The sequence below is a fragment of the Silurus meridionalis genome, chromosome 3 (assembly GCF_014805685.1).
Source record: "Silurus meridionalis isolate SWU-2019-XX chromosome 3, ASM1480568v1, whole genome shotgun sequence".
In the NCBI taxonomy this organism is placed as follows: domain Eukaryota; kingdom Metazoa; phylum Chordata; class Actinopteri; order Siluriformes; family Siluridae; genus Silurus; species Silurus meridionalis.
Genome location: NC_060886.1, coordinates 9789505 through 9804301, shown reverse-complemented (window position 1 = coordinate 9804301; position 14797 = coordinate 9789505). Strand labels below are relative to the sequence as shown.

At 33.8% G+C, this 14797-nt stretch overlaps 1 protein-coding gene across 1 annotated transcript in view; it reads left to right on the top strand.

Annotated features, from left to right (window-relative positions):
- Positions 1 to 3495: 3495 nt before the first annotated feature.
- The window catches only part of LOC124381425, a 32677-nt gene continuing 21375 nt past the window's right edge, over positions 3496 to 14797 (top strand). Inside the window, exons 1-17 of the mRNA XM_046843038.1 lie at positions 3496 to 3755; positions 5392 to 5464; positions 5965 to 6097; positions 6305 to 6528; positions 6864 to 7017; positions 7560 to 7713; positions 8070 to 8207; positions 8285 to 8404; positions 9670 to 9767; positions 9997 to 10092; positions 10366 to 10494; positions 10611 to 10685; positions 11804 to 11852; positions 12470 to 12542; positions 12665 to 12725; positions 12910 to 13084; positions 13282 to 13571. Of these exons, the coding sequence (XP_046698994.1) occupies positions 3717 to 3755; positions 5392 to 5464; positions 5965 to 6097; positions 6305 to 6528; positions 6864 to 7017; positions 7560 to 7713; positions 8070 to 8207; positions 8285 to 8404; positions 9670 to 9767; positions 9997 to 10092; positions 10366 to 10494; positions 10611 to 10685; positions 11804 to 11852; positions 12470 to 12542; positions 12665 to 12725; positions 12910 to 13084; positions 13282 to 13571 (2081 nt within the window). The 5' untranslated portion in view covers positions 3496 to 3716. The remainder of the gene's footprint in view (positions 3756 to 5391; positions 5465 to 5964; positions 6098 to 6304; positions 6529 to 6863; positions 7018 to 7559; positions 7714 to 8069; positions 8208 to 8284; positions 8405 to 9669; positions 9768 to 9996; positions 10093 to 10365; positions 10495 to 10610; positions 10686 to 11803; positions 11853 to 12469; positions 12543 to 12664; positions 12726 to 12909; positions 13085 to 13281; positions 13572 to 14797) is intronic.

Sequence of the window (14797 nt, the reverse complement as noted above, 5' to 3'; positions counted from 1 at the left end):
TTCGTACCGTGTGCAAAATCTTGCATCAGCTTATTTATGTCAAGTGAAGTTTAATATCATGATATTTCTGTTGGAAAAAACAAAAGAACATTTGGCCTTTCATCTACATGAGCTGGTATCAGAAGGTTTTAAGACTAACTTTATTAGCTCTGTCTCTTTTGCCAAATGTCCTCCTTTAGATTTCTTAAAACCTGGCAGTAGAACTATTGACGATCTGGCCCCTGGGGACGAATCCTCATTGCACAATGCCACATATGTCAAAAAAGACGATGAACATGCACTTGATCGAGCTCTGGACCTGTCTCTCCTTTTTCGGTGGTGGAGTTAATGGGCTCTTCCACTGTGAAGACTGGGGGGTGTAATGGTACAAGGGGTGTAATGGTACAAGTAGTTTGTCTAAATAGTTTGTTTCTGTTTATTCATTTATTTACAAAACATCAATAATTTATTATTTGTACCAGTGAGAGCATTTACATTAAAAACATAAAATCCCAGTGATTGAGATTGGAAAAAAAAATAGGTTGTTAGATAAACATTAAACTGGTAACAGCGGCCTTAATACTGACTGTACTTTAGGCACTCAGTGAAAAGTGATCTACTGTATTTTTCGGACTATAAACCGCTACTTTTTCCCCATGTTTTGAACCCCACGGCTTAAACAACGAAGCGGCTAATTTATGATTTTTTCCTGTGTTTTTCCCGGTTTTACAAACTTCAAGCCAAAAAACTGAGTGACAACATTAGACCAATGAAATTTCTGAACAGAAACGTAAAAACCCACCTTACCTGTGTTCTGAGCTGCACGGCATCGGGAGAAAAAAACTTTTATTTTAAACGCACGACGATGACAAAAGATAAACTCCCAAGAGAAATAGTTGTGAAAGGAAGAAGGAAGACAGTGAACAATGACTTACTTGGTCGGCTACTGTTTAGATACAAGCCGTTGTAGCGCGTTGAGTCTGGGTCATGGGAGAGCTCGCTAAATCCAGTTGCAACAGAAATCATATAAGCACAGACAGGTTTCCAAAACTCGTGCTTTTTTATTTTTCTTGGCAACAGCATTAGGAGTTAGTCAAAGAAACTTACAAATCAGCATCAGAAAATAATAAGGACATAATCCTCGGTCTCCACACACGCAGTAATAGCAGAAAATGCAGTGGCATGCTATTCCCAAAATACCGCTATGCTCCTAAAGGAAGCGCAACATATTTCACCGGTTACACTGTGTGTAACGTGTCTTTCGTTAAAGCCTGTGTAAAGTACATTAGTGTAGACACCTGCGGCTTATAGACAGGTGCGGTATTTATGTTAAAAATAAAAATATTTGTACAATTCAGTGGGTGTGGCCACCCCTTATCTTTTTTTTAATCCATGCAGCATTTAGTACTAAATCTATGATTGCTGTATTTTTACTTTCTGGGAGTAGTTTCCAACTGTTTCTTTATGAAGGTATTGCAGATGTTACAATCTGTACTGTTATCTCCATGCAACACTTTATTATTTCATTTAACACTTATTTTAATGCTATATTATTGAAATCTAAATCACAGGTGAGGTGGATTTGCATGCATCACAATTAGAAATGGTACCAAGAACCGGTATTTTTTGGACCGGTACGTAAATCGATCAATACTGGACTACAGATATATAAAAAAAAAAAAAGATAGCTATCGATACTAATTATTGATGCTCGTCATTAGCCGTACCTGAATGATCTAATCACGTGGCCACAGACGTGCATGTGATATTCATGCACAAGTGTGGTGTTTGTGTGCAATAGTGACGGAAGATCGGATCATTTTAATGGCTTGATTCTTTGAATCGCGTCCATCAACATGATCAACATTATCATTTAGTTTATTTTGTTACTTTGAGTACTTTCATAGGTGCCATTTTGGTTTTGCTCTATTTAAGTTACACATTTGACAATGTACCGTAATTTCCGGACTATAAAGTGCACCCATATATAAGTCGCACCCACTGAATTTTACAAATATTTTTATTTTTAACATAAATACCGCACCTGTCTATAAGCCGCAGGTGTCTACACTAATGTACTTTACACAGGCTTTAACGAAAGACACGTTACACACAGTGTAACCGGTGAAATATGTTGCGCTTCCTTTAGAAGGAATTTTGGGAATAGCATGCCACTGCATTTTCCGCTATTACCGCATGTGTGCGAGACCGAGGAATATGTCCTTATTATTTTCTGATGCTGATTTCTACGTTTCTTTGACTAACTCATAACGCTGTTGCCAAGAAAAATAAAAAAGCACGAGTTTTGCAAACCTGTCTGTGCTTATATGATTTCTGTTGCAACTGGAGTTAGTGAGCTCTCCCTTCACCCAGACTCAATGCGCTACAACGGCTTGTATCTAAACAGTAGCCGACCAAGTAAGTCATTGTTCACTGTCTTCCTCCTTCCTTTCACAACTATTTCTCTTGGGAGTTTATCTTTTGTCATCGTTGTGCGTTTAAAAAAAAAGTTTTTTCTCCCGATGCCGTGCAGCACAATCACTCCTGGAATTTTCCCAAGTTTTTCATGCTCCCACTGGAATTTTGTAAATAAATTAATCAGTATTTTTAAAACAGTAAACAAAAATGATCGATTTCGACCAGAAACAATACAAATATTAAAATAAATAAATTAACAATAATAAAATAATAAAATAATAGCACTTTAAAAACCAGATATAAACCTGTATAGGATACAAAAATAATAATAATAATAATAATAATAATATTATTATTTCTGTATCTTATACAGTTCTATAGCTGGTTTTTCATTATAAACAAAGGATGTTTACAGGGAAATCAGTAAATAAATCTGAATAAATCATGGAATTAAGTCATTGGGATGAATTAAAATGACCACTGCTATTACACATAAGCATGATATCATTACATCAAACATAACCATACAGCTGTACTTTTCTACCTACAAATGTGGTGGCAACTTCTCCTTAATGAGGCTCAGTGAGTGTATAGTTAATGTGAAACCTGAATAACAAGTAATTATCTTCTAAATATACAAACCATAAGTTACACATTGTGGTATTTTTTTTATTTATTTATTTTCTCCATGTTCTTCACAATTTGTTTACATCATAAATCCTACCCACCAACACTCACTAAAGTTGTTAGAAAGCAGTTTCAGAACATCAACGAAATCCAACCATTTCCTTAATTTACATGATGTAAAATAATATGCAAATATCAGCCAACCACCCCTTGCACATCTACATTAAGGTACAAAGAAGAGCAATCATATGAGCACAATTTGAGCTTTATTTTATTCAATTTATTTACATAAAGAATTGAGTAGATGATTTCGTTTGAATCGAGCTCACACCACAACATCTGCTCTTGATTTTATCTGGCTTGAAGAACAATCACACCCCACACAATAACATTGAAATAAAAGTGAAAGCTATGGCTTGAGGATGAGGTATCTGAGAAATGAAACTGTAACCCCAGAGGTATGCTTTAGTTATTCAGTATTTTTTTTATTTTTTTATCTATGATTCAGTTTTTATTATGCATCGAATTTAAAATAATCGACTTCTATACTGACTTTGAGGACTCCAGGGGGTAAGGGGTGGAGTCCTCAAAGTCAGTATAAAAGTCGATGCATCGTCCCAGTATTATCAAATCACTTAAAAATCTCCTGCTTCTGCTCACTTTGGAACTGTAAGCAGCAAAACTAAATACAAATGGCAGCACTAACAAAAAGAGGAATACCAATAAGCTCAGTAAGTAATAATCTAGTTTATTTGTATTCTTTAGCAATAAATGTTAAAAGAAAAATACATATAAAGTAATAGTCACCGATGTACTTTTTATGGCTACATTCAGTTTGAGAACTTTAAAACAAATGGCATCAAATAAATAATAAAAACTGAATCATAGATAAAAAAAAAAAATACTGAATAACTAAAGCATACCTCTGGGGTTACAGTTTCATTTCTCAGATACCTCATCCTCAAGCCATAGCTTTCACTTTTATTTCAATGTTATTGTGTGGGGTGTGATTGTTCTTCAAGCCAGATAAAATCAAGAGCAGATGTTGTGGTGTGAGCTCGATTCAAACGAAATCATCTACTCAATTCTTTATGTAAATAAATTGAATAAAATAAAGCTAAAATTGTGCTCATATGATTGCTCTTCTTTGTACCTTAATGTAGATGTGCAAGGGGTGGTTGGCTGATATTTGCATATTATTTTACATCATGTAAATTAAGGAAATGGTTGGATTTCGTTGATGTTCTGAAACTGCTTTCTAACAACTTTAGTGAGTGTTGGTGGGTAGGATTTATGATGTAAACAAATTGTGAAGAACATGGAGAAAATAAATAAATAAAAAAAAATACCACAATATGTAACTTATGGTTTGTATATTTAGAAGATAATTACTTGTTATTCAGGTTTCACATTAACTATACACTCACTGAGCCTCATTAAGGAGAAGTTGCCACCACATTTGTAGGTAGAAAAGTACAGCTGTATGGTTATGTTTGATGTAATGATATCATGCTTATGTGTAATAGCAGTGGTCATTTTAATTCATCCCAATGACTTAATTCCATGATTTATTCAGATTTATTTACTGATTCCCCTGTAAACATCCTTTGTTTATAACTAAAAACCAGCCATAGAACTGTATAGGATATAGAAATAATAATAAAAATAATAAAAAAAAAAAATAATAATAATAATAATAAAATAATAATATTATTATTATTTTATTATTTATTTATTTTTATTATTTTTGGTCGAAATCGATCATTTCTGTTTACTGTTTTAAAAATACTGATTTATTTATTTACCAAATCCGAGTGGGAGCATGAAAAACTTGGGAAAATCCCAGGAGTGATTGAGATAAAAAAAAATTGGTTGTTAGATAAACATTATACTGGTAACAGAGGCCTCAAACTGGCAGTACTTCATGCACTCACTGAAAAGTGATCTACATTGCCAAATATTTAATTTAAATAAAGCAAAACCAAAATGGCACAACAAGTATCAGGTCATTGGTCAGGTTTAATACAGTAGTACTTAAGTACTGTACTGTAGTTTTAAACTGGCAACCTTAATTATTTAAAAACAAGAAAGACATTTTCATGACTTCATATTCAAATATTTTGTTGGTCAATTGCCAAATACATAAAAAAAAAGAAATTACCACTGGGAACGATCATAATGAAGTGGAGAATAGTAGACTTCTGAAGAAAGACAATATATTACCTGAGAAAATAAATAATTGCTTAAAACATTCAAAGAATAAATGCATGATTAATCAAGGGAAGCGTCTTTACATGAAGGTATGAATTGGGTATCTACATGATCTTGTGTCAAGGTACTTAATTATCAAATTGTTTCCTCCTAAAGGTTAGTCCACGATACCTGCACACAAACTCCACCAGCCACACCTGGCCCTTCAGTGCTATAGCAGAATTGATCGGTGAGACAGCTTTTTTAATCTTTGTTTGACAAGCTTTAGAGACCAACCTGCATGGGGAATGCACACTATGCAGACATTCAGGAAATAAAAATTACATCTGCAATTAAATGCAAAAATGCAAGAGGAAGCCCTCATTTGTGTGCATGTCTTTGCCCAAAAGGTGTGTGTGTGAAAGTATGTGTGTGTGCTGGGTTTAACATCAGTTCCCACCAATGAAAATCTGAAAATGTGGCCATGCAGTAGTGTGGCATTTGTTCCAAGCTGCATTCTGGTCCCACTGTCCCAGGACTGACTCCTGATCTGCCATGCCATTATTTTAAACATAATAAAGATGTTTTTAAAATGAAAGGACTTTATGTTTTTCTCAATGATAACTTTGCTTCATGCATTTTAGAGCTTGGTAAATATGTAAACAATCACAAGAACACATGAAACTGGCAAATTGTCCTAAAGTAACATTGGATAGTATCTGATTTTCATGTTTTTTCCCCCTATTTTAGACAATGCGTATGACCCAGATGTCAGTGCAAAACGATTATGGATTAATAAAACAGAAATGAAAGACCAGCACTGTCTCATCTTCATGGATAATGGAAAAGGCATGGACTATAACACAATGCACAATATGCTCAGGTAGGAATGTGTTCATGAAGCCAGTGTTATCCTTAAGGGATCAAATGTGAAATCCACTAAATAACTATTACTATTTACTAGTCTAATTACTAGTAAACATAAACTATTACGGGCAAAATGTATACAGTATACAGAACTTAACACTCTCTCTCTCTCTCTCTCTCTCTCTCTCTCTCTCTCTCTCTCTCTCTCTTTTCTCTCTCTCAGCTTTGGCTTCAGTGATAAGAAGGCAGTAAGAGGTCATGCTCCAGTGGGTCTTTATGGTAATGGATTTAAGTCGGGCTCCATGCGTTTGGGGAAAGATGCCATCGTGTTCACAAAGAAAGCCAACACCATGTGTGTGGGTCTCCTGTCACAGACTTACCTCGAGAAAACAGGAGCACAGAATGTCATAGTGCCTATGGTCATGTTCACCAAAAACAAAGAAACTGATATCCTTTACCTAAAAACAGAGAGATAGCTAGATTTAATAGGAATGGTGTACTGTAGCAGTGAACAAGACATATCTACTACAACAATCTTAATAACTGCAGAAGAAAAATAAAACTATAGCAAGGTACATAGTACACAGATACATCTATTCACTTAAACTACCATAACACTCTTAATTTATGTATGAATATGATGCTGTATGTAGCTATTAAGGGGGCAATTATTTAAAACTTTGAAGCCCGTTAGTGGCACAAAAATTTAAATGAATGCTTGTGGTTGTTGTTGAATGTTAAAGGTTCCTCTGTGCAGTTTGGTGCTTAACTTTGTTGATCACTCAGTGATACACCAGAACACGCAGAGTCTCTTCATGATATCCTGAAATATTCTCTGTTTAACACCAAGGAAGAACTGCTGTCTGAGTTTAGTGTCTTTGAAGGGTTGTGTGCCGGCTCTAATGGAACCCGTATCATTATCTGGAACCTACGCAGGTATATATACAGTGCATTCAGAAAGTATTCAGATGCTTTCTCTTTATCGATTTTGTTATGTTGCAGCTGGATACTTAAATTGTTCAAACTGATTTTTTTCTTATTAATCTAGACCCTTTGTTCAATACTTATGTGTAAACTTACTATATATATATATATATATATATATATATATATATATATATATATATATATATATATAGTTTACTCAAAAAACTAAACAAGTCATGAGTTAACTTGTAATTGATTGCAACTTAATCACATTTTATCTGTTCTAAATGTACCTTAAAATAATTCTTTTTAAGTTTTTTATACTCTAATCAACATTAACATGGACAGATATGGATGCTTTATGCAAATGTATGTTTATTAGTGAAACCAAACTCAACATAGAGCATGAAGATATATTGTAAATATATTACATTAATTAAGATGTTTAAATCATCAGGACACCAAATGGTTTTTTTATATTATATTATATTATATTAAAGGGCTAATTTACTCTACGATTAATTGTTTGATTTAAAATGATTTTGTTGCAGAACATCTTCAGGTGAGTTAGAATTTGACTTCACAAAGGATCGCTGTGACTTCCAGATCCCTGTTGATGTGTGCGAGAGCTCCAGGGGGACAAAGAGCCAGCAAAGTGAAAGTGCAGTTCGTTTGTTGTTGCCTGAGAGTGAATATTCACTGCGGGTGAGAATTTAACAACGGAATATTGAAATGTTCACTGTGTAAATTACTATTAAAATGCAAGATCTGACACTTTACCCGATATATTAAACATAAAAAAAAGAACAATTCATAAATGCACAAGGAAACCTTACAAGGAGGTAACACACAAGGTCACGTGTAAATAAATGGAAATCTGTGTGAAGTGTGACTAACAAACAGAGAAAACAAGTGTGTTTTTATGCACTATCCACAACTAGTTTCATTATCATAGATCATAATTCTTAAAAAAAAAATTTAAGATTTATATATGTATATGTTTATATTTATATGTTAGTCCACATATAGTCTCATTTGTCTTTATTTTGCTCTTAATTCAGGCATACTGCAGTATCCTGTACCTTAAGCCAAAAATGCAGATCATCCTTCAAGGACAAAAAGTAGAAACGCAGTTTATCACTAAAACTCTAGGAAGCGTCATTAAGGACTCATATAAACCTGTCTGTTCTCCTCAACTTGTATCCTTTTGCCAAATATTAGACCAATTTAACTTATGAAAGTATAACTATTATGATCCTTAAGTCTTTTGTCACAGAAAAAGGCAGTACCAATAACATTTGGATACAACACAAAGACCAAAGAGCATTACGGACTGATGATGTACCACAATAATCGTCTCATCAAAGCCTATGAGCATGTCACCTGCCAGCGCAGGGTGAGGATCATACAGTTTATATAAGTGTCATTATGTTTAATAATCTGCATACAGGAGCAGAATTAAACAGGAAAATCAAGCAAGAATATATAGATGACCACAGATACGGTCCCCTCTGAACTTATAGAAATATCATTTCCAAGTCTTGATTTCTTTTTTTAAGGATGACATTTGGCTTACTTGACTTGACTTAAAAAGAATATTAAATTAATTTTATATTCTCTACTATTTAATTTTCTGATTCATAAAAATTAACAATAAATAAATAATATTGTTGCATTTTGTTGCAACAATATGCAACAATATGCAATATTGTAGATGTGACTGAATTTTGGGGGATTTTCTTTATTTCAAACTTTTTAATTTTTATAGCTCTTAAAATGTATCCATGATTCTGTTTTCCCATTACCTAAAAAAAAAAATAGAACAACAGCAAATTATTATTGCTTAACTGTAGTTGCTGAAATTAATTTTAATGAACGTTGGGCCTGAGAATGACACCAAACTGATCATCTACTACCTCCATGGCAATAACCTGCCAGATGTCGTCCTCAAAAGAGAGTGCTGAAAGTGAAGCTGTGCCAATGCCCTCAGACCTAGCACCAGCTGACATGCATAACAAAAGTGCCAATGAACACTCAAAACTTTTTAAGTATAAAAAAATGCTTATCTCAGCTAAAATAGGCTCATCACAAGGATGGCGTTCTGGAGCCACATCTAAAAGATAATCTATATAATATTAGGGATTAGTAAACATCAACTAACATTCAGTATTATCTACAAACACCTTCGAAGTTGACTGTTGGTGAGCCTTGTTGCATTGAGTATCCAGGTGTTAGATACCTGAAAGAACAGATAAAATTGAGACAATGGTGGTTTTATAAACAACAACTAATTTCCAGGGTTCCAATCTCCAATCGTGTTATTTACAGAAAGTTTTCAGTCTATTTTTTTATTAAGGCTTTGGCATACATAACCACATGCATTACAAGATTTTCAGGTGTTAGAAATTGATCTTGGGGGTTATCTATTGTTATCCGAAAAAAACTCATTTACATTTACAACCAGCTTTATTTTAAACCAGACCATTGCATATGATGGATTATAAATGTTAGACTTTTATCATGCAAGAAAATACATAAGAAAATTATTTATGCCAAAATCATTTGATATCTAGTCAAATCCATTTCTTTAGTGATTTTTATGAAGGACACAAAACATGTTTTATTCACTTTTGTTTACTGTGTTGTGTGTTCTGCAACCAGGTCGACAGAATGGGAGTAGGTGTTATCGGGGTGATTGAGTGTAACTACCTCACACCAACTCACAACAAGCAGGAATTTGACAATACAGAAATCTACAGGTGTGTTTGAGTAAAATTTACAAATACATTTAATGGACAATGTGCAGGTATTATTAGTCTATAAATACAGTTTGTGTATAGCAGTTAAAAGGGACCAGAGAGACAGAATGAATAAGACAACTATGAGTAAAGTACTTTGCAACAAAGATTTTTTTTTAAACTCTGATTTGCAGCGTTTGTGCAAATATGTATACAGTGTTTTTCAGCATGCTATTTTGTGTTTGTGTAGGAAAACCATGCTGAGTCTAGGCAGTAAGCTTGAGGAATATTGTAAGGAAGTCCGGTATAGATTTAAGCACTGTGATAAACCTGTTGAGGACATTGTGTAAGTACAAAACTACACACACACACCCACACACACAAACACAAACTTCAAGCAAGAGTAAATTAAGTATTCAGTGTTATCTCCAAAAATGTGCATTATGACTGATAATAATTCTAATAAAGTCTTACTGTAGACACATCAATTATTATAACACACTTCAGGGACACAGCGATACATATTAAACTCGATTTTGACCTAAAAACATTGTTATTTGCTTGTTTTGTTTAGTTGTTGACTGTTTAAAGGGATTTGTGTCTTTATGTGGACATACAGGATGAAGCCAGATCAAACCTGGGTTCAATGTGATGATTGTCTAAAGTGGCGAAAACTTGCTGATGGCATTGAAAGTAAAAAGCTCCCTAAAAAGTGGTTCTGCCACATGAATTCTGACCCCAAATTTAGGTTTGTATCTGTGTGTGTGTGTGTGTGTGTGTGTGTGTGTGTGTGTGTGTGTGCTTGTGTGTGTGGGTTTGTGTGTCTCTGTGTGTGCATGATAACTAATGTGATTATCTTCTCAGGAGTTGTGAAACTGAAGAAGAGTCTGAGGATTCTGATGATGAACATAAAAAATACGAAAAAACCTACAAACAGGAGTAAGTATGGAGTGAGTGAATTATGCATTAATAAATAAATAAATTATGGCTGTCACAAATGATGTGTTATTAACGTGTTAACGCAAATGAATTTTATGGCACACATTTTATTAATTTACAATTAATGCAGCACGTGTTTCTGTTTGACTATATATATATATATATATATATATATATATATATATATATATATATATATATATATATATTGAAAGGTGTCAGAACACAAAGTGCAGCACATCTTGATGCATATGTGGCTGCATAACTACTGCTGTTGACCCCTGTCCACTATTGAAAACGTACATTTGACTATAGTGCTGTAGCAATGCAACCTGTGTACCGAATGCAATCCTTCTTACGTGTGGAACATAGTTAAAATCTTAGTTCCCGCCAGTGGACTGCAAGTTTGTTTGGTCTCCACCACGCACTTTAACTGCATTTTTTAAATAATTCTTATTAAACTTGAAAATATACACAACAATGCCAGGGGTATAAAAAAAAAAAATAAAAAAAACCCAAAGAAACTAGAGTAAGCACAGTGTCACTGTGGCTACTCACTTTGTACCGGAACCCAAGAAATGGCTAGCGGCTAATGCTAGCACTAAGAATTTTTTAGTGTTTTATGTACAGCTTCAAGAGTTTCTTTTAAAAGGAAAAAACCTGACAATTCCGCATATCCAGGGAGTGAGTGAAAGTATGGAAAGAATTAGGACATTTATTACAGTATGATGAAATATGTATTTATATGTAGATATGTAGATAAACTGTGTTAAAAATGACAAGCAATTTTATGTTTTAAATTTCTTTCCACTAACTGTAAATTAAACCGAACTATGGCTTAAAAACCGAGGTACATACCATATATATGTAACAGGTACCATGATAAAAAGAAAATCAGTGTTATTTAATCACCGGTTATACGTTATATATGTTATAAGGTCATACTGTTATACCTGACCGGTGTGTGTGTATATATACATATATATATATATATATATATATATATATATATATATATATATATATATATAGATAGATAGATAGATAGATAGATAGATAGATAGATAGATATATATAGATATAGATATATAGATACTCTTGTGTGTGTTTTAAAACAGTGAATCATATCAGAGGAACCTGGAGGAGAAGATTGCAAACAGGGGGCAGGTAGTGTTGTTTTTTATATTATTTATGACTATGGAAGATTTTCCATTCTATTCTTGTCAGGGGTAAAAGAAATACCTCTTAATAGTGTACAGATGTGTTTTATAGAAATCTAGCCTTGAATCAAATACAAAGTATTTCCATGGGTGCAAAATGTGTAAAATTATTTTTGAGCAATATAAAGATAGAGCTATAAAATAATTACATAATCTTGGTAATTAGGTAATATTGGTAATTTTGAGCATCTTGTTTTTACTTATCTGTGTATTAATTGTGGTGCGGCTGTTTTAAATGTGTGAGGTTGGTTTCCTTTTGTAAAACAATTCAATGAAACTTACATCCGCTAGACATCATATATTTGCTAGATGTAACACTTATTAGGTGAGTGGCACTTTGCTTTGTGTTATTATTTATATCAATAATTTAATTATGATCTACTGCACTTAAACTTTATATCAGACTGTCATAGTGGGTAGACCAACAACGCATCATGATTTTAGGGAAGAGAAACCTGTTAAATTTCTATTAATTACATAATCTATGCATTACAGTCTGAGAATGTAATACTCAAACATTCATAGTTATAGGTCCTTTCATATAATTCATGTTCATCCTTTCAGCAAAGCCCTTCTAGCCACATGCCATCAGGCCAGACATCACCCACATTTCCCTCCATTTTTTCTTCTCATGCAGGTAAAGACCAAATCAGTATATGTGTATTCCTATGCAGTTTTTTCTTTTTTTTCTTTTTTTTTTTTTTTTTTTTTTTTTTGTTTTTTAATAGTTTTCTTGTAACCTGTGTTTAAATAATTTAGGCCCTTTTGATAAAACTTCGGTGAACACCCAGGACACCAATGTTCATTCTACTCCTACAAGGTACTTCACCATTTTGTGTGATATTGGTCCTGTAAATACATTGTTTCATTTGACTGTGTATAGTCCCAGCTGAATGTGGTTGAGATGAAACTCAAGCCATTTCATTTTACTTAACTTGATCACTTTCTCACAATAAAGAGGCATTAAGGGCACCTGAGTGATTTTAATTATGCTTTCATTTTAGCAAGAGAAGACTGAACCTGGATCAAGAGAACCCACCAAAAAAGAAACATAAAAATACAAGTGGTTCTAACACACCAGATAGTCCATCAACAGCCACAAACCCAGCTATGGTTTATGGCAAAGACCAGCAAAACTACCTGCAGTCCAGTGAGACAATAAAGCAGCTCCAAGAAAAGGTAAGGGAAAAAAAAAGAATCAGAGTTAGTAATTATGAAAGGCAATACTGAAATGTGATGGTGGAATGTTAGAAATGTTAGAAAGAAAAATGCAACTCAAACAAATCAAAGTAAAATGCATTGCCAGTGATGCGGGGTACATTGATTTCAAATCTATTACTGTAATGAATTTTCTTGTCTTTCCCTCACATACAAAGGTGGACAATCTGGACAAAGAGAATAGCAGGTTGGCAAGCCACTGTCAGAGCCTGGAGAACGAATTAGCAGAGGTAAGAAGAGAAAGTGTAAAAGAAAAGGTCCAAGTAAAAGATCAAGAAGTCCAGACAGATCTCCCTGTTTCCTCCGATGAAGTAAGTGCAACAACTTCAGCAGATACCTCCAACTCAGGACAAGAAACAGACTCACACTCACAGCAGCCTGAGACACAGGAGAGACCAGAGAGTAGATCAGAGATCAGTCAAGACACCAATAACCCACAAAAAAACAGGTATGATCTTTAATCTAGAAGAGCACAATTTCACTTCAATCTTTATTATATTTCTGCATGATGATACAGTTTGTGTGGTTTAGAATAATATAAAACTGTAGACTATTGTCATAAAATAACTCAGAGCTTCTCTTCATTTATAGGCTCAGATTAAAAGAACTCCTAGAGGAAATAGCGATTCTCACTCAAAAAATTGATTAGTTCACCCCCTGCAGAGGAACCATCTACAGAATCAGTGATCACCAGAATAGCACAATCGTTTAAAGTACATAAATGATTAATTATACAATGTGGGTGAATAATGCATAAAGTACTGATTTTTTTTCCTGTCTTTTAATTTTAAAGACATACATTTGCATGAAAACGCTGAATGGACAGTCTTCTTCTTCTTCTTCTTCTTCTTTCGGCTGCTCCCATTAGGGGTCACCACAGTGGATCATCCATCTCCTTACCCCCTGTCCCCTACATCTGCCTGTGTCAAAACATCTACCTGCATGTCTTCCCTCACCACATCCATAAACCTCCTCCTTGGTCTTCCTCTTTTCCTCTATCATGCCTCCCTCATCTTGTCCCCAAAACATCCTACATGCGCATGTACAAAAAAATCTCTCTAATAAGCTTATTTCTAATCCTGTCCACGCCCAATGAAAATCTCAGCATCTTCAGCTCTGCTATTTCCAGCTCCTCCTCCTGTCTTTTACTCAATGCCACTGTCACTGTCATTGTCTCTAAAACATACAATTTAGCAGGTCTCACCACAGTCCTATAAACTTTCCCTTTCACTCTTGCAGATATGTACCCTTTTTTTTTTTTATCACAAAAAAAAAAATTAATGAATGGACAGTAAACATAAAAATTATACCATATTATAATATCAATATCCAAAAGATTTTTAATTATGAATTTTGTTCTTTCTCCTATATAATTATTTTCTGTTTTTGTAATTCTGTATATTTTTAAATGAGTGTTTTTTAGGAGTGGGGTTTTATTTATTTATTTATTTTTTGTAAATCTTTCAGAAAACTATGATGTTATGGGTTTCCTGTTTCCAAAAGCACATTGTAACTGTGACCACAAAAAGTTTTTTACATCAAGCTTTTGTATGATCAAAGAATTGTATGTTGTCACGCACATCAGTATAGGGTATTTCCTGTTTGTGATCTATTTGCAAGATAATAAAATCTCTTTTACACCAAAAATGATACCATTTACATTTGAATGTAGAC